Below are 24,417 nucleotides of genomic sequence, written 5' to 3'. Positions count from 1 at the left end.
TGGCCAGAAATTGGGAATACTACTTTGAAAACCAGAAGCTTTGGGTAGTGATACCACCACTTTGGGTAGTGATACTTCCCTGGTGGCTCAGACGGTAAAGCGTCTGTCTACAATGCGGGAGACCTGGGTTCGAGCCCTGGGTTGGGAAGATCCCCTGGAGAAGGAAATGGCAATCCACTCCAGTACTGTTGCCTGGAAAATCCCATGGACAGAGGAGCCTGGTACGCTACAGTTTATGGGGTCGCAAAGAGTTGGACACAACTGAGCGACTACACTTCACTTCTTCACCACCATGTGATCGCAGTTCTGCAGTTTCCTGTTCTTTGTGTTGTGAAGCCATAGAAGTTAGTAAAGTTAATAAGAGTGGTACAGAGAAACTCAAGTGAAAGTTCTTGGAGCTGCCTTTAAAGAAGATCATCTTTTAGGTCTATTGTAGATGTGTGCTTTTCTAAAAGTTACTGTTGATTCATGGATTTTTTTTCAAACCCTGTTACTCAAAAAGTTCGATTTCCATATTTCTTAATAGCTTGTCAGTCTGCAGTTATAGGTAGAATTGTAATTTTTTCATCCACAGATAGAAGCTCTTAATTTCTTCAGACCCTAAAACCTAGGAAGTAATTGTTTAGCATAATGGCAACAAAGCACCAGGCTGAAGCAGCTTTCTTCAAGTAGGGCAGTCTTCACTATCATCAAATGTAGCTATTTTGAGGGACACATTACAGATTCAAAAAAATCTATTGATAAGATTTCAGGTATATAAATGCATCCCAAATTAAGTGCCTGCTTCTTTATATATGTTTGAAAGTGTCCCATTCTTATTTAAATATTTTACAAGTTATAGGCTCATGGATAGGAAAAAGTAACCCTAAAAAATCATCTTTCACAGGTTGCCTCTTGTTTCTCCCTGTGCTGTTACAAGTCACATTTATTACCTTGATTGAAAACTTTTAGTGTTTACTGAAGAAAAACCACTTTGTATATAATGGGTGCTATTCTTGTCAGATGTGTATCTTTCATTCCCCATCCTCCCACTCCATTTCCAGAAAAGGGTGAATTTAAGAATGGGATGGGGTTGGGTTGGCTTCTTAATGAAACTGTATTTCAAAACCTTAAACATTTAGCCAAATTCAGTTGAAAAATTGATAACATTTTCTGATTTAAGGCTCTTTTGAGTTGAAGATTTTATCCCAATTTGGACATTCCCCAGCTGTTACAGTTATATAGAAGGAACTCATTAGAAAGACAAATTCTTTTTGAGCTATTCTTTCTGAAGTCATGACAGGCTATACAGCTATGTTGTACTACTACTTACTTGAACCTGACCCTAGGAAATGAAATTACATAATCCTTACTTATATATTCCTATTAGAAATATTCTCCTGGTTTTATTCTGGCTCCCAAAAAGCTCTGGCATATTTTAGACATTTCTGAATAGTATTGGAGTCTTAATTTCTGGTGAGTTATTCAGTTCTGATAACTAAGTGAATTGTGCTTGATTTTGGAGGCTGTAGTCTGTCTTAACTTTAGCCTTACTTAATCAGTCCTTGTTGCTCATTTGGATGTACCTGCAAGCCTGCATTAAATCCTGTTTATTATCCCTCCTAAATTGCTCTCTAGTCTGTCCCATTCTGCTGTTTCCCTCCTCATTCACACTCATCTTCTTTCCTGTGGAGTCTTTCTAATGACCTACAACCCAATAACCTTGTAATCACTACCTTCTATAAGATAGCCAGAGATATCTTTCTAAAACCTAAATCAAGTCACACCAATTCTCTATGTCAAAACTCCTGATGATTGCCTGGTGCCTTCAAGATCTACTTCAAATTTCTTAACTTGGATTTAAGGCCCATCACCTTGCCCCAACCTCCAGCCTGTTTTCCTACCACTTCCCTTTATAACCGGACATAGAATGTTTCACTATTTCCCAGCATGGTTAGCTCTCTCCCACCTCTATATTTTTGTCCAAGATATTTTTATGGTTAAAATGCCTTTCTCACTTCCCTCTCATCCAACATACTTCTTTTCAACATTAAATGCCCAGTTTATTGTCACTTCCTCTGTGAAACTTGCCCTGACTTAGTCTCTCTATCCTCAGCACTTGGAGACCACTTGGAGCATTGATTCCTTTATTGTATTGTTTGAGTGAGTGAAAGTCATTCAGTCCTGTCTGACTCTTTGTGACCCCATGGGCTATATAGTCCATGGAATTCCCCAGGCCAGAATACTGGAGTGGGCAGCCTTTCCCTTCTCCAGGGGATCTTCCCAATCAAAGGATCGAACCCAGGTCTCCCACATTGCAGGTGGATTCTTTACCAGCTGAGCCACAATGGAAGCCCAAGAATACTGGAGTGGGTACCCTATACTTTCTCCAGGGGATCTTCCCTACCTAGGAATCAAACTAGGGTCTCCTGCATTGCAGGTGGGTTCTTCACCAACTGAGCTATCAGGGAAGCCTAATAAATAATTGTATTATTTATTTACTGTGAACTCTTCAAATATAGGAATGATCATAGTTGATATTACTGGCTCCTCTTAGCAGTTAGGATAAATTAGGGGCCATTGAATAATTGTGAATATGAAGTATATTAATACAGAGACATAATTGCTAAGGAGTTCAGATTCCAGAAAGGATAGCACAGAACTTTTAGAGACAGCTCTGTCATTTATTGGAATTTATGTCTTTGGGGTTTCATTTTCTCAACTGTAATCTAGAGATAATTACAGTAAAGGCATCTTGAGATTCTTGTGAGGTTTAAAGTGATTTGAAATGTGTAGAGTGCTCAGAATAATACCTGACATTTAACAATAGCCAATTATTATAGAGTGCCTACTTTTTCTAGGAAACAGATGCAAGGTAACAGGGTAACCTGGTTTTGGTGCCTTTGTTTTGTCAGGTATTGCCTCGTAGGCTGCAGTCCAGGGGGTGGCGAAGAGTCAGACATGACTGAGCGACTTCACTTTCACTTTTCACTTTCATGCATTGGAGAAGGAAATGGCAACCCACTCCAGCGTCCTTGCCTGGAGAATCCCAGGGACGTGGGAGCCTGGTGGGCTGCCGTCTATGGGGTCGCACAGAGTCGGACACGACTGAAGCGACTTAGCAGCAGCAGCAGGGTTATGTGTGATACAGTTGCCTTGAGAATTTCAGACTGATCCTAGGAAGAATTCTGAAAAATCTTTTCTTTCTAAGTACACCCTGTTCTAGAGCAAAATTTAGAGAGGTCAGAAAAGTAAGAGAGAGTACTTTGTCAAGTAAAGATGAAGAGATAAGATCTGAAACAAGTCCTGAATATTAATGTTCATTGGAGGGACTGATGTTCAAGCTGAAACTCCAATACTTTGGCCACCTGATGCAGAGAGCTGACTCATTTGAAAAGACCCTGATGCTGGGAAAGATTGAGGGCAGGAGGAGAAGGGGATGACAGAGGCTGAGATGGTTGGATGGCATCACCGACACAATGGACATGGGTTTGGGTGGACTCTGGGAGTTGGTGATGGACAGGAAGGCCTGGCGTGCTGCAGTTCATGGGGTCGCAAAGATTCCGACACAACTGAACTGAACTGAAAATGTACAGAAAATATGGAAACTCTTTAAATGGTAATAAAAGGATTATAAAGAATTACTTTTATTTATTTCTGCTGTGAAGTCAGTATATTGAGACTTTCCATTTTTAAAACCTCAAATTCAGTAATGGGTCCCACTGTTTTTAGTTGCAGGTAGTACTTTGTATTATTTGTGTTTACTTTCATTCAAAAAATACTTCTATGCAGTGGAGTTAATATTCCTCTAGCTACCATAATTTCAGACTTTGGTCAGTTTCAGATTTCAAATGTGATACAACATGAAACCCAAGCTGTTAACTAGTTTGTGTGTGTACATATGTGTGTGTATGTGTATCTATATAGCAGGTAGAGTTGGTGGGTAGAAATGGAAAAGATAATTAACATTGTTTTTTAAAAAACTGAATTGACCAAAAATCATGTACTGTCATATCAACCTTGTGAAATATGTAATACTGTTTCACATTGCCTTTATCCCTGGAATATTTTTCTATAATATTTCATATGTATATAATATTTATATAATATTCTAAGTATTATTAACTATTTGACATTTATATAATATTTTAAATACCTAGTCTGCTTGTTTAGTAAATGCTGACCCACCTCTCAAAAGTCAGCTGAAATATGACCACCTCTGAGGAATGTTTGACTTCCCTTGGGTGGACTTGATAGTGCCTGCCTTTTCCTTGACCATACTTCTGTCAGAAAACTTAAAACAATTTATTGAACAGGCTTGTTTACATATCTTTTTTCTCCCCCAGGCAGAAAGTCAGGTATACTTGCCTGCTACTTGTCTCATCTGTAGGACCTGGTACTGTACATGGATGTTAATAGGCAAATATTTGATTTATAATAATAAACAACCAAATAGTGTTCACACTATGATCTTTGGGCTCAGAATTTGAACAAAGTAGGACAAACCAAAACACACTTATTAAATCTCATCTTGCCTAACAGGAATTTAAGATTCTTATATTTGAATATATTTCAGACATGTTGCCTTGTTTTAGAAGTATCAACAGTGATTGTTAAGAACATTATTTTTATTAGAAAATTATTCCAACCTGCCAAATGTTTATCATTCCTAGAGATCTAAACTGCTGGTAAATTGAGAAATATTTTTGGGTTTTAAAAACTGTACCTGTTATAACAAACATATATAATGGACAGCCAAGATACTTTTCATTATTCACTTGCTTTTTAACAAACTTCATCCCCCATAAAAACTTTTAAGTTTTTTGAAAGGGTATGTTTGGTTCAAAGAAAGTAAAAGGCAAGTATCCCCATGTTATATGAGATTTGACTTTGGAAATGTTACTTTGAGCAAAGGCTTTACTTTTTCAGCATCATTTTTTTTTTCTATCTGTAAAACAAAATTCTTATTTTGTAGAGTTTGTAGGAGAATGAGGCATGATATGTACATAACACCTGAATTAGTCTAGTTTTTAAATAAGAAATGTTTTCTAATGTAGCATGAGGAAAATGAAGTAAAGAGAAGACTTTGCTGTTTCTGTGTAATTGTTGATGTCTAGTATTGCATTAAGTCCTAGAATGTAGTTAAATCCAGTAGTATGGATAAAGAGCCTTGAGTCAAGTGATAAAGTCTATTCTAATACCCCAGCTTCCCATTATAAGGCAGTAGTACCCTTCAGATAAGCCATTGTTTTCCCTTTCTCAAAGGCTAATGACCATAGCATCCAATCCAGGACACTTGTGAGTGCAGAAGGGGGCACCATGATAACATAGAGATAATGAGCATAACTAAAAGAAATCAGTCTTGAATATTCATTGGAAGGACTGATGTTGAAGCTGAAACTCCAATACTTTGGCAACCTGATGCGAAGAACCGACTCATTTGAAAAACCCTGATGCTGGGAAAGATTGAAGGAGGGAAGAGAAGTGGACAACAGAGGATGAGATGGTTGGATGGCATCACCGACTCAATGGACATGAGTTTGAGTAAACTCTGGGAGTTGGTGATGGACAGCGAGGTGTGGCATGCTGCGGTCTATGGGGTCGCAAAGAGTTGTACACGACTGAGTGACCGAACTGAACTGAATGAGCATAACCAGAGTAAGCTGGGCAAGCTTGCACATAAGGTTACCATAACCTACGGCTTTTGACACAACAACAAAAATCTTTTATTCCACTGCTGCAGTTTGAAAATAAGATGGGAGGAGGTTGAGCTCCCAGGAGAGATGCAGTTGGCTTTGAATCTTAGGATTTCTATCACTGTCCATTTCCAGGCAGGCAAATTATTTTGCTATTCTAACAGAAAATGAATTTACCTGACTTTCAAGGCTCAGTTCATGTGTAAGTGGGTAAGTGATAATGTCAATATCAGATTACTCGTAGGATCCCTGTGTATATGTAAAGCTTCTAGCACAAGACAGGACACACATAGGCAGCTTTGTCAGTCTCCTTCTACTTGTCGCTTAACCTCCTCCAGAGGGCAGATGACCTCTGTTGGTATATGGAAAACAAAATACAGGCTGAGACAGAAGAACTTAGATAAATCAATTAGGTACTTTAAATTATATACATAATTCTTAGGTTTAAGTCATCAATGGTAAACCTTTGACAGGAAAGACTAATGTTACATTTTATATAGATTTAATAGTTTTCTCTATTTTCATTTTCTGTATTAATAAAAACTGATTCTCTGATAAACTCAGTTCTTTGTCCATTTGGTCTCACTGCTTTCCTATGAAGATTAAACAAGAAGACATGTAGACTGTTAGGTTCTGAAGGGAGATTTAAGCTGATCCTGTTCAAATCTGGTACAGTTGTTATGTTGCTCTCTTCAACCACAACCTCTCTCTCAGCTGCCAGGGTTATTATTGAGGCTCCTCTCCCATCTCAGAGGTCTGACAGGCACCCAGCTGTGTGTCTTTCCCCTCCTGTGGAAATGGAGGGTCTTGAGATTATGGGTAGTCTTACGATAGGCATGATGGCAGTAGGATTGGCATGGGAACTCAGGAGACTCAAGGAGCTCACTGAGAAGAGCTTCTGAATCCCCTGGGAATCTAGAAGACTTGGGAGTAGACAGAAAGGTTAGGAGGTGACATGCAAGTGGGTTGCAGAAGATTCAAACCTTCCTAGTGACTTCCAGTGCCCAAGAATCAAGTCCAGACTCCCTAACATGCCCTCTAATGCCCTGCATGATTTGGTCTCTGCCACTCTCTCCCTTACCTCCTCTGTTCATCATGCCATGCTTATTTTATTTCTTTGAACATGCCAAGGGCTCTTACTCATGCTGTTGTTTATTTTTCCTGTTATTTATTTTCCTCTCCCTATCCTTCTTGCAATCTTTGTGTGGAAAACACCTCAGTTCAGTTTAGTTGCTCAGTCGTGTCTGACTCTTTGCGACCCCAAGGACTAAAGCACGCCAGGCTTCCCTTTCCATCACCAACTCCCAGAGTTTACTCAAACTCATGTCCATTGTGTCAGTAATGCCATCCAACCATCTCATCGTCTGTTGTCCCCTTCTCCTCCAGCCTTCAATCTTTCCCAGCATCAGGGTCTTTTCCAATAAGTCGGTTCTTCACATCAGGTGGCCAAAGTATTGGAGTTTCAGCTTCAACATCAGTCCTTCCAATGAATATTCAGGACTGATTTCCTTTAGGATTGATAGGTTTGATCTCCTTGCAGTGCAAGGGACTCTCAAGAGTCTTCTCCAACACCACAGTTCAAAAGCATCGATTCTTTGGCGCTCAGCTTTCTTTATAGTCCTGCTCTCACATCCATACATGATTATTGGAAAAACCATAGCTTTGACTAGACGGACCTTCATTGGTAGTGTCTCTGCTTTTTCATATGCTGTCTAGCTTTTCTAAACCTGTGCTCATTCCTCAAGTCTCAGCTCAAAATGTTGCCTTTTGAGATGCCTTTCTTGACCCTTTCATCTAAATTCAAGCCCCTGTCATTTTGTCTTAGAAGCTGTGAAAGGACTGAAGAGAGTGTGCTGTCACAATTTTAACAGTGTATTAGCGTATTCCTTTGCATAACATGTGTCTTTCCAACTAGATTGAAAACTCCATGCAGACAGGGTCATTAGCACGTTGTCTGGTACTAAATTATCTTACTTAGGGAAATATACCAGTTTTCTTATCTAGAGATGACTTTAAAATATTCTTGATTTCTGGGACTCTCTTTGTTCTTTTTCTTGTTAATTGATACTTGGGAAGGCTTCTTCAGAGTTATTTTGAAATTCAACAACCACAGCAAATATTTGAATCAAAGTCACATGAATGGATCATCTGTACCCCAAGTACTGAAATTCTTTCTTGTTCTCATGGCATGAAAGGGATTAGCAGACAGCAGTGTACTAGGACCTAGATGATGCATCTGAATTTTCAACATGTTGAGCTTGAAGTACCTATGGTACATGGGGAAGAAGTGTTCAAAAGGAAGCTGGAATGGGCATCTGAAGTGGAGAGGTAGTTTAGAAATGAAGATTTGAGTTTGAGTTATTTACACAGTGATGGTAGAGTAGACTGTATTGATGGAGGAGGATACAGAGAGAGAAGAAGGAAGATAAATTTCTGGGAAACCCATATAGGGAAAAGGAGTTGGAGAGCGGAGCAGAAATTGAGAAGTGAGAGAGTCAAGAAGAGGCTCTTCTGTGTTCTACATCCAGTAGCACGTTGGGTGTACATATAACATGTATTTGAGTGAGTGGCCTGGAGAGCACCAGAAAAAGCTTTTTGCTCTTTTAATATGGCTTTCTAAAATATTTAAAACTATGGATTCACATTACTGTACTGCAGAAATTAACATTATAAATCAACTATACTTCAGTAAAATTATTTTAAAATATTATAAACAAAATCACTCTCAAATTGAAGAGCTCTTAAGAATCCAGAGAGCATGAATCCATTTTTCTGTCAAGAAGACTCCTGTACCTTAATTGTAGTGGTGAACTGTTAATATAAGAAGAAATTGTTTCTCTGAAGAGGCCATGCCACGAAATAGTTGTGAATTCTGAGTAGTGGAAGTATGTTTTCTTTTTAATTCTTTGTACTTCTTTGTATTTTAAATCATTTTTCCAAAAGAGAGCATGTTTGTGTGCAGTAGACGTTTGGCCATTTAGCAATAATCATGTGTGAATTGTTGGATCCCCAGACAACTAACATGATTGGCACTGTCATTTTACTTTTCAGGAATTTCTACATTTGAGTTTTGGAGTGTGGGTGAGTTTGTTCTGGTAATGCTTGACCAATACTTTGGTCAAGACCAGGTTTCTTGACACTGTAGATCAGAGGTTAGGGCTCTTTTTTGTGTGTGTGACTTTTGAGCTAAGATGATTTTTACTTTTTTTGAAGAGTCAGTAAAGAGGGGAATCCAGAAAAATCTGTGACAGGGACTATAAGTGGCCCACAAAGCCTAAAATATTTACTACTAGACCCTTTATAGAAGAAGTTTGGTGTGCCCTTCTTTAGTTGGTAGTTATACATTAAATAACCCAAAACTTTCTTAAGAAAACTTCAAATGATGACTGCAGTTTCAGAATTTCTTACGTGTCTTAAGTCTTTTCTTTTAAGTAGTGACTTAACTGTAAAGTTATGAAAGCACATTTTCATTGATGATATGCGAATTTGCTTGAAGATTGCCTTGTGTGACTTGACAGTATGGTCAGAAGTCTTTTGTACTGTATGCTTCATCACATAATAGTTCTGGGAAATGTTTAAACCTGTTTCAGTTGTGTTTAGTTTATCCCAGGCAGCCTCAGGTAAACATCAATGTGTTGGAGCAAGATATGTAATGTGAAATAAAACATATATGGGGAATTGAATTATTTTGTTTATAGTTTTCTGGTGCTCTGAAGAGGCATTTTCTAGTTGCAGAAGAGTAAAATCTTTGAGTGTTAGATTTTAGAAAACTATTTGAATTGTATACTTTTTATATCAATAGTGTTTTATATCACTTGCCTTCTGTCTTTGTAATGAGCTGTCATCGATCTGTTCTGCTCTGAGTATAAATTTCCCCAGTTCTTGAATCCTCCTGATATTGTTCCATCAGAATTTGCAAGTTGTATAAAATAAAAGTTGATTGTGAAACAGTTCTGTAATTGGAGATGATGGTGTACCGAGGCCCTGTCTAATCAATTGCTAAATAATTCTCTCTCAAAAGTGGATATGATATTTACATTTTGATTTTCATATTCTACTCACAGTGTTGGTTGACAGTGTCTGACATTCCCTGCCACTGGATAAATAAAGCCTATTATTTCCTTTTCAACATTTTAAGTGATTACTCTCATACAAGAGCTAAGAAGCAGAAGGTTAGGTATATTATCAAACTATGATCCTGTCTACTTGAAGGAGTTGGGAATCTTGATTAATATGCCTTGTTAACTGATGATTTCAGTTCCATACTGGTAGTGCTAGAATAATTTGTATAAACCAAGCAGTACAGATTCCTTATTTTAGCACTAAAACTTACAAAGGCTTCTTTTAGCAGCCTTTAATTTTGTACTTATGTATGTGACATAGCCTGTGGCTGTGATAGCTACTGTGAATCTCCAGTTGTTTGGGGATGAAAGGAGGAGGCAGCTGGAAACTCGGTAGCTACATCTAGCTGTCTACCTAGAGAAGGCCTTGATTTCAAGTTTATCTAAACAAGCTCGACTAATCCCAACTATCTAGGGGGATCCACTGTCAAAACAAGCAGCGTGGCCCTGAGGCAAACACTGCTATACAGAAATGAAGGCTGGGGCTTCCAATACTCCGATGACTGCATACTGGAGGCTTTTTTCCCCCCTGAAAGAGGGTAAGAGAAGTAGAATTTGCATAATGCCTTTTCATTGGAAACTTTTGGAAAGCTGACAGACCTCCAGCTTATAGATCTGTAGCCACAATACATAGTCTATAGGAGAATCCTTGAATGACCTAACCATATTGAAAGAAAATATAAAAGCGTCCAAGTATAGCCAAGTGAGAGGAAAAGAGGCTGATGCATTGTCTAACATCTGCTGTACTTCTCGTTAGTTTTGTTCTTTGCTATTCTGTGTGGACTTTGGAGAAGCCTAAGACAGCCTAACATGAATCCTATAATCTTCCTTCTGAATATTTATGTAGCGTGCCAGCTTCTAAGCTGTCCTTTGCGTTTTCCTACTTCCCCCTCATTTTCATGCTCTCAAATGAGGCCAACATTTCAAAAGCTAAATAAATGTTTGTGAATGTTTATAAAAGATTTGCATAAATTTGTCCTTGTCTGACAAAGATCACTTTTTTCTTATGCCAGTTCTGAAAAAATTTTTTTAAGGTTTTGGTGCTTGTCTTGACAACAAAGTCCTGCATCCCAGAACAATGATTGCTGATTAAGTGGGTATGCAATTGTGACTGAATAGGCTTTCAAGATACTGGGTAAAAAGGCCTATCATCTGAAGGCTGAATTATAGAATTTAGAAAATGTTATCAGAAGTACACATTTAAATCTATTTTTTTGCTACCATATCATTAGGCTAGACAAAGAGTTCTTACAAGTTAAAAGAAAAGTATAACCACCCATGGTTTTAAAAATTCTCCTGTATAAATTTTAATAATTAGAATGTTTAAGTAACTCAGAATATCACTTTTCTTTCCTATGGTTGAATGTATTTAAAAATAACTGTTAGGCCTTTAGGCACTTTTGGGGAACTGTAAGGCTACCAGTTGTATGTGTTAATACGGCTATCAGAATGGTGATCAGAAGAAATATACTAGGCAGTCCTTTAAGACACCTGAGTGCACAATCATACCTTGAAAAAAACATAAACTACATGAAATATGTGCTAGGGCTTAATTATAGGACACACACACACAGAGCCCAGACACTTGTGCCGCCAGTGTGTTTGCTGAATTCATTTATCTTTTAAAATTAGAATGGATTTTATGGGGTGGCAGGGGATGTTGTGGGTAGAGGTGCTAATTTAGTTCAGAGATATTCAAAGATTGGCAGGAGAGAGAGGTAACAGCCAGTTCTGTTAGTCCTTTGGTTGTATTGGTTTAGAGGTTTAAGTTGTCATTAAGGCACAAACTAGAGCCACTTCTCTGACACAGTTTTTATCACATCTGCTAGGCTTGTGTCCCAAGAGGAGACGTGGAGAGCAGTGAATTCAGCATGGGCCCATTATCGACTGCTTTTTCTCGTGTTGTAAAAGGAGTGAGACCTCAGGGAGGCTTGGAGCCTCCTCCCGTGTAATGTCCAAGTCAGATTTGAAGGGCTGGTGGCAGGAAAGCTTTGGCCTTGGGGTGTGAATTCTAAGAAACAGAGGCACAATTAAGTTTAAAAAATTCAAGGACTTTGAGCTTGATAATGAAAGATTTTTTTCCTAGACTAATGTGAATAGAAAAGTTGCCCATCTGTGCACATTTTCGTGAGCATTTAAAATATTTAAAATCTGACAGTTTTTAATATGCTTACAAAATAGTATTTCTATTAGTAGTTGTTTTTTTTTTTTTTTTTTCTCTGAGTAGTATCTTCCTGAGGGCAAGTTGCTTCAGTAAAATGATATTTGCACTTTCGCTGTTGGGACTTTCTTCCTTGGTACGTTCTGATTTATGTGTCCCCCACCAATGTTCTCCCCAACCTTGCCCCTGCATTTCCCTCCAACCTTTCTTTCTTTTAGATAAATTGATAACATAAATGTTCAGACAGTAGGATTTGAAAGGTTTAGGGAAATGAACAAAGCAAAATATTGTGGAGTAATACTGTTAAGTGTAAGGAATTGTACTACTGATACCTCTGAATGCTAATTGTGGAGATTCTAACCAAATCATTTGTTTGTTTTGGAGGTATTTGAAATAGTGTAAAAAATATTATTAAACATTGACCTTATAAATATAGCTCTCTCATTTTCAAACCTTTTGCTGTAAGGTTTAAAGTTAATAAAATGAAATCTGAGAATATAGGATGTTACATAGTATTGTAATTTGGGGACAACTTTTTTTTAAGTAATAGTTAAAGAAAGGGAAGGATACAAAAGGATAAAGTGATTGTGTAGAATTAAAAATTTTTTTATAAGACTCAGTGTTTTTACTTTGGACTTCAAAGGTCATGAAGATTTAGATTTAGAATTAGTTCTAGAGGTGGCTCTTCTGTTGTAAGCTTTCCACCGAAGTACTTAATGTCCTTGATAATTTAGATATAAAGTGTATATGATACATGATATAGAAAATGGTGAATTTCTATATATTATTATAATTTAATTTTTAATTACTGTATTAACTATGCATATTAGATATTACACATATGGCTCAAAATTAACTAAAGTTTATAAAAAGTGAACTGGGAGTAAGTATTGCAATAACCAAAGAAAGGAAGCAGACTTTGTATGTAGCATTTGAGCACCGTTGTTAGAAATTTGACTCGGCTTTTATGTTTGGGTGTTGAAAGGCCTTTCTGTAAAATCCCTTATTCAAAGCTTTTTCTCACTGAAAAAAAAAAAATACAAAAATTTGGTTGTAACTGTAGTATGGCTCTTGGGTTTAATTTGACATTTCTAGTGAAGGAGAAAAATTGTATTTCCTGTTTTCATATTTAGGAAATTTCTGATCAACCTCGTTAAACTTAGTGCTAATTAAGCTCCTAAGACCTTACCATTCTGTTTTACTCTTCTTAATCATAAGCATTAAAACCTCTGTTAGCTTTCATTTGGAGTCCCTGGTTTTAACTTGAAATGGTTTAAAGTAGAAATTTTGTTAGCTTTTTTATATGTTTGGATTTTGTGTGTGTTCTGTTTTTAACTTTCAACTTGAGTTTTAAGATCATCAATCAAAGACTTTTCTTTCAAGTCAGTTGCACTGATCTCAGTTGCAGGACTTAGAGGGTCAGCATTTCCCTGATGCTATTAAAAAAAAAATTAAACATAGAAATAGAGTATTTTAGAAATAGAGTATTTAGAAACAGTGAAACAGTATTTGGGCTCCACTGATCTACATCTACATTTGAAATGAACAAATAAATTAGACACGAATAACCCAGGAAATGCTCTCTTACTGTCTCCCTGCTTCTTTCTCCTTCACTCTTTCTTTGGACAAAGGTAAATTATCGACCACTATACCAGCAATCTACAAAGAGGCTGATTATAGCTTTACATATTTTAAAATATATTCATTTATTCAAGCCATCTCTTTACTCTATTTAAATGTCTTCCTGCACACATTTTATTTTTCCTTTTGAGCTGTTGAGAATGTGCCTCATTTCCCAACATTTTGTAACCCCACTGGACATTATAATCAGCGTGCATTTTTGTCTTTCAGGTGGCATTTATTTGTGGAGTGTGTATGTCTGTGTTTGACTGTCAGTTGTTTTAATCTACTAAATACAACTAATTTTTGCTTATGGGTTTCAGTGAAGTAATGAAAACAAAGTATTTGACATCTGAACTGATGGGTGTTACAGGATCTCATATACCCTCTCACTCCACACCCCAAATCCAGGTGGAATTGGTTTAGCCTTCTCATTATTAATAATCCTTATTAACTAAATTAAATTTAGTCTTCAAACTTTTTTGCCTCCAGATAGAATTCTACTATAAATAATATTATAAATGTAAAATTTTACCAGGTTTTTAAGGTAATATCTCAGTTTCAACAGAACATAATTGACTTTGTCCATATTGGAATAAGTTCCCTTGATGGGCCCTCTGACTTTATGTGAATTCAAATTGGGTGAAGTAAATCCAAAGAAGACTGAAATAAATCTTGAGTTCATTTCTGATTTTCATTTGCAAGTAAATCCAGAGTTAGGGTTGTTGATTTCATATTTTGGTTCACATTCTGAGATTTGGTTTATCTCCTTGCGGGCAGAGCTTTGTGGATGTTGCTTTTCTCCTGTACTGTGTGATCTGCTGCTTAATATACACATAACTGAAAGGTTAGTGCAACTACCCGCCCTCCACGCTTTCTCCCTGCCCCCTCTGCTGTTACTTCTTCCAACATGAAGTATTGCATATTGTGCTGGGAAGAAAATCCCTTTTGGAAATTGCCTATTTCATAAATTGTCTGGTGACACAAAGGGGTTGAATGCTGTATTCTTGTCTCATTTATTTTGAAAACTTTGCTACTGAACTCACCTTAATCAATGAGCTCAGTGTTGTCTCCAATAAGTTATGTGTTGGATATATTGATTGGGAGGGATTTTAGAAAACCCGTCTGGGGTTTATAATGTCAGCAGTGTTTTGATTATGAAAAGAGTTGGAACCTGGGGACATGGAACCAGGTGGCAAATGTCCTAAAGCCAGTGGTGACATGGTGGACTGGTTCCCTCCTGGGATCTAGTTCATGCCCTGCACTTTAACTGTGGTGACTGGCTACTATAGATGCACTTTTTGCTCATTAAAATGTTAAAAAATCAAACTGTACATAAAAAGATTTGTGAAAATATAAACTTGGGAATTGATCTGGAGAGCTGGCACAGTCTTCCCCACCCCCTGCGTTAGCAATGAGGTCATTTACATTTCATCAGCTGTACTGCATCTCGAAGACCGATTTATGTGGCAGTTGAGGTTGTACTGAGGCTAGTTGTCTGAAAGAGCTTGGGTAGGCTAGAGAGACAGACAGAGATAGAGAGGAGGAAACAAGAAAATTGCCTTTCACAAAGAAAGTTCTCTAGCCAGAGACACAGGTTCTAGAGAGAAAAAGGGGTTGGTAACTGGCTAGTGACTGTTTTCCCAGTAAAGTTAATATTGAAAGACTGGGGGATACTGTACTATAAGCATAATGCTCAAAATATGTTTAAATCAGGGTTTTTAAAGTCCCCTTTCTCAGAGAGTGGTACTTTTCATATCAAACTAATTGTGTTTTTCTTTGGAATGAGAGGATCAGGTAGTTAAATGTTTATATATAGGGGAGAACATCAGTATTAAGAAAACTGGTTTGTTTAATCAGTTTTTGTTTTATAGAAAACATTACTTGTTTTCCCCTTCTTCCTGTCCTCCCCAAACTGAGTAGTTAATTTTTCAGTTCTGATTGAGATAATGTGTGAATATGCCTAACATAGAGCAATGCTCATTTTTGTTTTCTTCTCTGACAGCACACCACCGTGTTGTTTGACTTAAATTGGAATATCAAGCTCTTGTAATATCACAAACATGAAGAAACATATTGTAATGCACAAACATGTGCCTACATTTGCCTTTATTCCCTTCCCTCCTCCCCTCCTCCATCCCATTGCTTAATTAGACTTATCACTGCTTTCTTGAGTAAAAAGGAAAACTCTTGGGAGGTGGGTTATACTCGGCCTACATTGGGTATTTTGATATTTGTTCTAATATTATCTGACAGACAAGTTCATGATTGGTTATTACTCTTGACATTAGAAAGTGGTAAGTAGTTTCTGTACTGTAGTAGGTAATAAGTTGGTCATATTAGATTTCTCTGAGTCTGCTGTAGCCATGGGGGTCCTTTCTTTCAAAAAATCTTGAGGCCTTTTGGCAGCTCAACTCCAGCATAGAGTAGAGGAGTATTTCTGCACCTGTAACTTTTGAAGGGTAAAGGATAAAATGTCTTTGTAGCTGATGTTGGCAATGAGTGAGCACAGGGGACTGAGTTTTAAAGAATGCTTGGTACATAAACTAGAGTCAAGCAATGCTTTGTGGTATTTGAAACTTGATGTGAAAGGAATTTGTAAGGAATTTCATTTTGCATGTAAATCCTAAAAGCCTAGTTTGTGGGGGGTTATAATATATTTTATAATTAAAACTGCAGACATTAAAATGAATATTTTGTACGATCTCTTTGCCAGTATTGGCCTGATAATAACATTATGCATTGAGAAATTGCCATTGTTTTTCTGTTTCCCTGTTACCTATTGCAATTTACTTTAACATGAATTTTAAAACAATATATACACCTACACACACGCACATATATATATAGTCTTTGACTATGCCGCATTATGAAATTAACTAATGTATTGGTAATGCCCCCAGGATATGCTAAGGTATTCTTACTCATCATTTTTCACTTTTCTTTTCCTTTTCTGTTTCATGACATGCCTTAACAGTACTGTGATATACATCCAGTCCAAAATGATATTAAAAAGTAGGATATGCTCAATTGAATTATGTAGGCAGAACATGCTCTGGCAGAGGAAGTCAATGTGCTTTCTGCTTCATTGAGTGGGTTATTAGATTGATGTGGTTTATTTCTTGAATGATAGAACTGGTTTTAAAAATAAATGAAGCGAGAAGCATCAATTCAGTTAGCATTGATAATTCATTATTATTGGTTAGAAAAGTGCTACATTTGTAAACTGATCTTTAATTTATCACTTGGATTAGGATTTGCAATGGGCAGGTTTGTTTTAATTTGAACCAGCTTCTCAATGACTGAAAAATGTGTTCTTCATTTTGTCTTGAAGTTGGGATTTTAAATTGTTAAAAAGCAAATCAAATGCATGAAAGGAATACTTTTTTAAAAATTTATAACATTGGTCTATGAACTTATGATAAGCACCAACTGTGGTCTGTCCAAGTTTGCTGTTAAAATTAAGTCAAGTTAGAGAAAATTCTATGAAGGAAATAGTAATTACTTGAGTTTGTGTGTTGCAGTGTATATATTCTCTATACGTGTATCTATTAGGAAGAGTCATATACTGCTTTATATTGTGTCTCATATAGTGTTCTTAATGTTAGAAATTTCTCTTTTATGAATAACTCTTTGAAGTGTCTGGTTTTTCTTGTACCCTTTTGCATACTTCCCCTGAATAATGTTTGGTGTTATATACCTACATATTTGTAAAAAGAAATTTAAACTGGTAGTTTGTTTTGGGTTTTTATAAATTGCAAGCAGGTAAGTGTGTACAATTTTGATAATGATATTTAATGATAAAGACTAAAAATACCGCACCCTTAAAATTATTATAGTTTGATTACAAAATAAATTCATGCCAGAAATGGTAACTTCTTTATAATGTAAATAAATAAAGTTTTAAACTCTAAAAAAAACTGTAGTTGATAATGTTTTGGGACAATTATCTTCAAGTTGGTTCTCTATTTTGCTTGTGATTTGGCCTATTGATGTTGAGAAGCGTTGTCTAATCCTGGCCCCCTCTGTTCCTAGGTAACAGGCAAAAATGGTGCCAGCAACAGCGGCCCTGCCAGGCCAAACCCATGTGGCTCAGTGTTATTCACTCTGATCCATATGGTCAGGCTGGAGATGGTCCCTGGAGGGGTGTTAACACTCAGCAACCCACCCGCCTCCCTCCCTTCAGAGCTTTCCTGCACGACTCCTGCTGCTTGCCCATGTGTGATTCTTGATTAATTTTTCATTTTTAATGAAGTTTGATCATGTTTATTATTTCTCATGATTGACTGCCTGGTACTCCTCCCATGTAATTGATAAAGCCCATATTTCTTCATCTGTCTCCTCTTTCTTTAGGGTAAAGTTGCTAGATTGTGTGCCGTGGTTAATGTTAGATTTATTGGTCCCATTAGATGTATAAATTATCTCTCTTTCTCTCCACAGGAAGTTCTACAGACTCTGACCAAGTTTTGTTTCCCCTTCTATGTGGACAGGTAGTATCAGATTTCCAAACTTTACTAGAAAGAAAAAGTGTCAATAAACTTGCTATGGAAAATAAAAACCATACCATTCTTAACATTCTATCTGTTTAACCATGATTTAAAATACCTGTGTTCCAAGGAGAGTTACAGTATTCTCCTTTTCTGGGGATTTTGACACCATCAAAAAGTTTAAAGCCTAGAGCTTTACATTGGTTAGTTTGTGTGATGTAGTTTATGACATTAATTTTTAAATTTTGGTTATCAGACTCAAACCATGATTAAGAATGGTTGGTATTTAATCCAGTTCTATTTAATTTTTATTGAAATATGAATATATTTTACTTAACCAAGTAATATTGCCTTGTGAGTATTATATGGACTTTGTTTTAAATTTATTAGACTTCAACTTTAAATCAGCATAGGCCCAACTTGTTCAAAGGTATTCAGCTATTTAAAAGGCATGTTGCCAAATAGTGTCTTGAATTTTGTGTAGCTGGCTAAGAATAGTATCTCTGGGGAAATAAGCATTTTCAATAGATTGCTAAACTAAAAAATAAATCATCTGAATATTTCCTTAATATTTGCATTATGATTCACTGTCTCTTGAAGCAGTACAAATATGATAACTTGAAGATAATTAAAATAGTCTGAGAGACTACTTTTGTTTTCAAATAAGCCAATAGCTTATTTATAAATGGCTTACTTTTACAACAATTTTAGAAGTTTTTTTAACTAATAAAACTCTAATTTACTAATAGTGTTAATAAAATGACAAAACAATTATTTTCAAGAAGTGTCTATATATGTTTCTTTATAGTTTAAACATTATTTTTGCAGTCATTTATTTTTTCACTTGATTGCTGCCTATTTGTAATGTTCTCTTCATGGAAAATTGAACTATGAAACTGTATAAATGTTATATATTAAAAATTCTATTTTTAGTGATAGAAGTTTTAGAAAATATAATTATAAATAATAAGTGCCATATCTGTTCCAAGAAAGTTATACAATGTGCCCATCTTTAGGAAGGTTCTGTTGTGTATTTTAGTATACCCAAACAAGGCAGGCCTGAAAGAATTTAGGGATTTGGAGTGCATATGGGTAGTATTCTGCTTGGATCTCTTCTACACTTTGTAGTAGCAGTGTCCTGGTTTATTTGGCATAAACCTAAGAATGGTGGGAGATGGGAATTGGTAGCCAAAGGAGTCTAAAAGAGTACTAAAAAGCAAAGGAGTACTAAAAAGCAGCTCTGGAATGTTGCCAACCACTTATAATCACTGTTTTCTCTGGTTCTAACATGTTATTTTTTAAGCCAGTCAACCACTGTAGTCTTTTCCAGACTCAGGCCTTTTAAAATCCTGGTACCAGGGCTGTTTTAGTAGCAGGTTGATGCTCAAAACAGAATAGCCTTAATTTTAAGAGGGTCAGTCTTTGTAATGAGAGTCCTCTTGTCTCTTCTTTATCCTATTGCTTCTAAAAAAAGCAAGGAAATAGGGTTTTGTTTAGAGAGGTTTAATGCAAACTTCACATTTGTATGTATGAATTAGCGATGCATGAAATCTCCTCCAGTCACTTATAAACTGTATTACAAATTATGGCAGGGACATATTTATACAGATTAATGAAGCTGAAATGTTTTTAAAATGTGGTGAGGTGTTTAACAAAGAAAAATAAGAATATATTTTTATATGACTCCTTGTTAGAGTGGTGATCTGTTTTGGATAGGTATTCCTTAATTGACTTTATAAACTAATATTAGAAGAAATGTGCAAGGAGATTAAATCCCTCCAAATACACCCACACCCCTTCCCTCTGTCTCTCATGCAACACACCCATCTTTACTTACCTACCTGTCTGAGTAATTACATTCTAAAATGGAAGAAAAGCAAAGTCCTTAGGTTTTAGTCCTTTAGGACTAAAAGCATAGTCCTAAAATTTGTTTTGTCACTAGTAATGTCTGATGGCTTTACTTTGTTAGAAAAACATCTTTCTTCTAAAATGCTTTTCTCCAAATTAGCCTCCTCTAACTGCGTTCCTCATATTTTTTTTTCACAAAAAGATTTGGGACTGAACTGTCTCTTTATGGATATATTTTAATCTTTACTGTGTGCAATGGTTCTTTCTTAGATTGTATTGTTTTACCCACCCTGTAGGCATTGATAACTCTCATTGATACAAATAAATAACTTTATTTGGGGGACTGTATTTTTTTCTTTTCTGTTGCCCCACTTCTACCTGTCGCATACTTCAGTGCAGAGAAGATAATAATTAAGTTTAGGTAAGTTTAGTCGCTAAGTCGTGTCCGACTCTTGTGACTCCATGGACTGTAGCCCACCAGGCTCCTCTGTCCATGGGATTTCTCAGGCAAGAATACTGGAGTGAGTTGCCATTTCCTTCTCCAGGGGATCTTCCCAACCCAGGGATCAAACCCAGGTCTTCTGCATTGCAGACAGACTCTTTACTGACTGAGCCAATTATTTACAAAAAAAAAAAAAAAAAAAAACCAAAGTTTTAATGTCACTGTTTTTTATTAGCTTGCAGTTAGCACAGTCAGATGGATATGTCCAGATTCCAAGACCCACAAAACCCCAGATGTATTTATGATATTGTTTGACTTAGAAAATATGTTGGCATGGGAGATAAATAATGCTCCAGGTGATTATTTTCAAAAAAGAAAGCTTCCTAATCTTTTCAGTATCTGTGCTTTTCTACCTCAAGGAACAGTAATACAACTTTCTGATATTTCTGCTATATATCAAGAGTGGGATTTTCACAGTCATCATCAAATCATCCGTTAACATTGACATCTTGCTGTCTCATCTGTTGTTTTAAGATTTTTCTTTCTGAAGCTAGGAGTTATGAAAAATAATAATGCTGGTAGCTCTTCAAAAGAAAGTGTTTTCTCATGTATTATCTCATTTTATCCTCCTATCATAAAAGATGAGAACAAGTGCTGTTTTCTTCACTGGAAGAAATCTGAGTTGTAGAGAAATTGTGACTTACCCAAGGATTGCTTAGGCTGTTAGCACAGTTTAGATGTCCAGCTCCCAAAATGAGTACTTTTTTTAGTAGACCGTTTTGTGGGAAGACCAGTCACCAAATAGAGGGAGGGAAAGAAGGGCATTAGTATTTCAGTTCTTAAATGATTTTAGTGAATGTTCTGGACATTTTTACAGTAATACCTCGTTTATTCTTCACAGCAACTCTAGGTGATAGATGGTGGTGGTATCTCTTTTTACAAAAGAACCAAGGAAGGTTCAGAATGTGTAGCATTACATTGGGTAATATGGAAATAGTATTGTACTCTTCACATGTTTCTGTCTAGTCCAGAAAGTTTTGTAAAGACACAGTAAACAATATCTGTCTAAAAGGGTAGCGAGGTTGGGACAGACAGAGATGGTCAAAGAAAACATTGTATAGAGAGTGAGGCTTGTATTTAGACTGCAAGGACAGCAAGAAGGGGGTAAATGGGAAGCCCCAACGCTGAAGAGCAAAGTAGATGAGAAACTGTGACTGAGCCTAGACATCTAGAGATCATTTGACCCGAGCAGGTGGAGCCTCCTACTGAGAGGATACTGTGTATGTACGAAGAGCTTGGACTCTCACAAGAAAGAGGGTCTTGAAAATGTGTGGGAATAAGACCACAGGACTTTAAAGCTGAAATTCATCTGACTCAAGCATCCCATTTTACAGAACGGAAAGTAAGATCTGTAAAGGTGAAATGCCTTGCTTATATCACAACTATGTAATTACAGAGCTGGGGGAATAAAAAACAGATAATCTTATTCCCAAGCCAAAGTCATGTCTCCCCTAAACTACACTTGAGGCTCTTGATGGAAAGGAACAGTGAAGTGACCAGTGCTGAGATCCTTGTATCACTCTCAAAATTTTTTTATTATTATTTATGAAAGCAGTCTCTTAAAGATTTGAATACCACTTCATATTGCAGTGCTACTTACTTGCTCTTGATAGCTGGCAACCTGCTTCAGTTGGTCAAAGCACTCAGGAGACTCATTGGATGATGGAAAAGCCTTTCTTCTCTATGTTTGTGCTTGTCTTCTTTCAGAACCCATAAAACCAGCTACCATTCAGTTGTCCTATTAATTATACTAGTACACACAAGTGACATGAGCATGAAGTGAAATGACAGTCTTTTCAAGGGCAGAGGCATCATTTAATGATTTAGGATGTAATCACAGTTGCAAATGTGGTTCTGATGCTATTCACCATTTTCGTACGTATCTGTTATGTGCCATGAATTGTGTTGTGTTCTTTTCCTTCACTAAAGACTTACACATCTAAACATTGCCTTACAACTGAAGGCAACGTTGCCATTGTCATAAAGCCACATATGAGAAAACAGAGGCTCAGATAGGTTCAGTAATGTGCCCAAGGTCCCACCATTGGTAAGTGGTAGAGCTGCTTTTGAAGCCCACATTTGTATGACTTCCAGTTCCATCGTACTTGTTCTATATCATACTGTCGCCATTAGATCCATCACGCCACAAATTAACCAAGCATTCTTAACATTTATTTCAAAAGCAATATATATTTATTGTGAAATTAGAAAATTCAGATAACTGAAGACAATTAAACCCATTTTTGTTCAGATAATTGAAAGATGGAACTGAGGCACATGATTAGTGCATTGGTATGTGTCTGCCCAGACCTCTCTTCTTGCTTCCACTTCTATACATTCATCCTTCTGTACTTTTCAAAACTGAATCCCTTTGGCCACCTTCATCCCTTGTTTTCCATCCTTGGTTTAATCCCTTGGTTTAGTTTGAACTATTGGTTAATCTATGCCCCGTGACCATTTTGTATAACATTCGAGAACCATGAAGCAATTGGGCTTTAGTGGACAGGGCATCAGGGGTAGCAACTAGGAGACCTCAGTTATAGTTTTCATTCTGCCGTTGACTTGCTCTGTACTCTTAGGCAAGTGACTTCTCCCATGAGCACCTTAGTTTCTTCATGGATGAAATGAGGGAATTGAACTAGATCCCTGCTGTTCCTTCTAGTTTTGATACTTGTTCTGTTTTGATAATTTTTTGCTTCTCTAATTATGATTCATTTTTACTTTGCCAGGCTCATATAGATGAGGGAATGGAGGGATCTCTGCTGTTAAGAGTGAGTTTCTCGAGCAGATATTTGGCAGTGTGTTACCTACTCTTAGTCCCCAGGCATTTTGGGTCAATGCCATTTTTGCCACTTGGATCTTTGTGCAGCTAATGTAAAAAACCCGAGTCTTAGGCAGATGAAAGGTGTGTTTATGGAAGGAACCTTTGAGGTTCATATGACTAAAGGTTGGGAGATGTGGTAATTTGATAAAACTTGATTCCTGTCTGATGTTTCATATACACTGAGGGAAAGGAGAAGCAGCTGCAATGGATGCTTTGGCAGTAGATGGCCAGCTTTTCTGGGAAGCTGTAATAAACAGGTTTGGTAAAATGTTTCAGTTCCATCTCTCAAATTTTATAAATTCATAATAATAATAATTACTTCCACTGTGTACCTATTAGATGCCAGTTACTTTGTCTATATTATTTCTAATCTTTAAAACCACTTTGCAAAGTAAATCTTTTTCCTATTTTAGAGATGAGGCTCAGAGAGGTGCAATAACTCACCTATGCTCATCACATCAGTAGTGAGTGGTATATCTGGGATTCCAATCCAAAGTCCAAACCTTACTGTTTCATCTTCTTTCTCCTGCATCATAAGCCTCTGCCTGTATTCTGTTTGGAATTATTCCTAACAGCTTAAAAACATTCTGGTATCCCTCCATCCTAAAAATAATAGCCATTTTTTATTTTTCATGAAGTCTTTTGACTTCTGTGGTAGTCCAGACGGTAAAGCGTCTGCCTACAATGTGGGAGACCCAGGTTCAGTCCCTGGGTCGGGAAGATCCTCTGGAGCAGGAAATGGCAACCCACTCCAGTATTCTTGCCTAGAAAATCCCATGGGCGGAGGAGCCTGGTGGGCTACAGTCCCTGAGGTCCCATAGAGTCAGACATGACTTAGCAAATTCACTTTCACTTTTTTGATTCTTCATGCCCATTCAATTACTGCCTATTTCTTCTCTTTTTGGAAGAGTTACCTGCACTATTTAATTTGTTGCTCTGCCTTCAAGCGTCTGCCTGGAATGCGGGAGACCCGGGTTCGATCCCTGGGTCGGGAAGATCCCCTGGAGAAGGAAATGGCAACCCACTCCAGTACTCTTGCCTGGAGAATCCCATGGAGGGAGGAACTTGGTAGGCTACAGTCCATGGGGTCGCAAAGAGTTGCACATGACTGAGTGACTTCACTTTTCTTAAGCTTGTCTTCTGCTCTGACATTCAGCTAGAGCTTTTCTTATCAAGACT

The 24,417-nt window shown here is 37.0% G+C and overlaps 1 protein-coding gene across 3 annotated transcripts in view; it reads left to right on the top strand.

The window, feature by feature from the left end:
* DENND1A (DENN domain containing 1A) overlaps nt 1-24,417 on the top strand; it is a 540,190-nt gene that overhangs the window by 152,253 nt on the left and 363,520 nt on the right. For all 3 annotated transcript variants that reach the window (XM_052647633.1, XM_052647632.1, XM_052647635.1), the window contains exon 4: nt 18,018-18,067. In XM_052647633.1, coding sequence (XP_052503593.1) covers nt 18,018-18,067 — 50 coding nt within the window. The remainder of the gene's footprint in view (nt 1-18,017; nt 18,068-24,417) is intronic.

The sequence above is a fragment of the Budorcas taxicolor genome, chromosome 11 (genome assembly GCF_023091745.1).
Source record: "Budorcas taxicolor isolate Tak-1 chromosome 11, Takin1.1, whole genome shotgun sequence".
In the NCBI taxonomy this organism is placed as follows: Eukaryota; Metazoa; Chordata; class Mammalia; order Artiodactyla; family Bovidae; genus Budorcas; species Budorcas taxicolor.
This window is presented reverse-complemented; position numbering and strand designations above follow the sequence as displayed.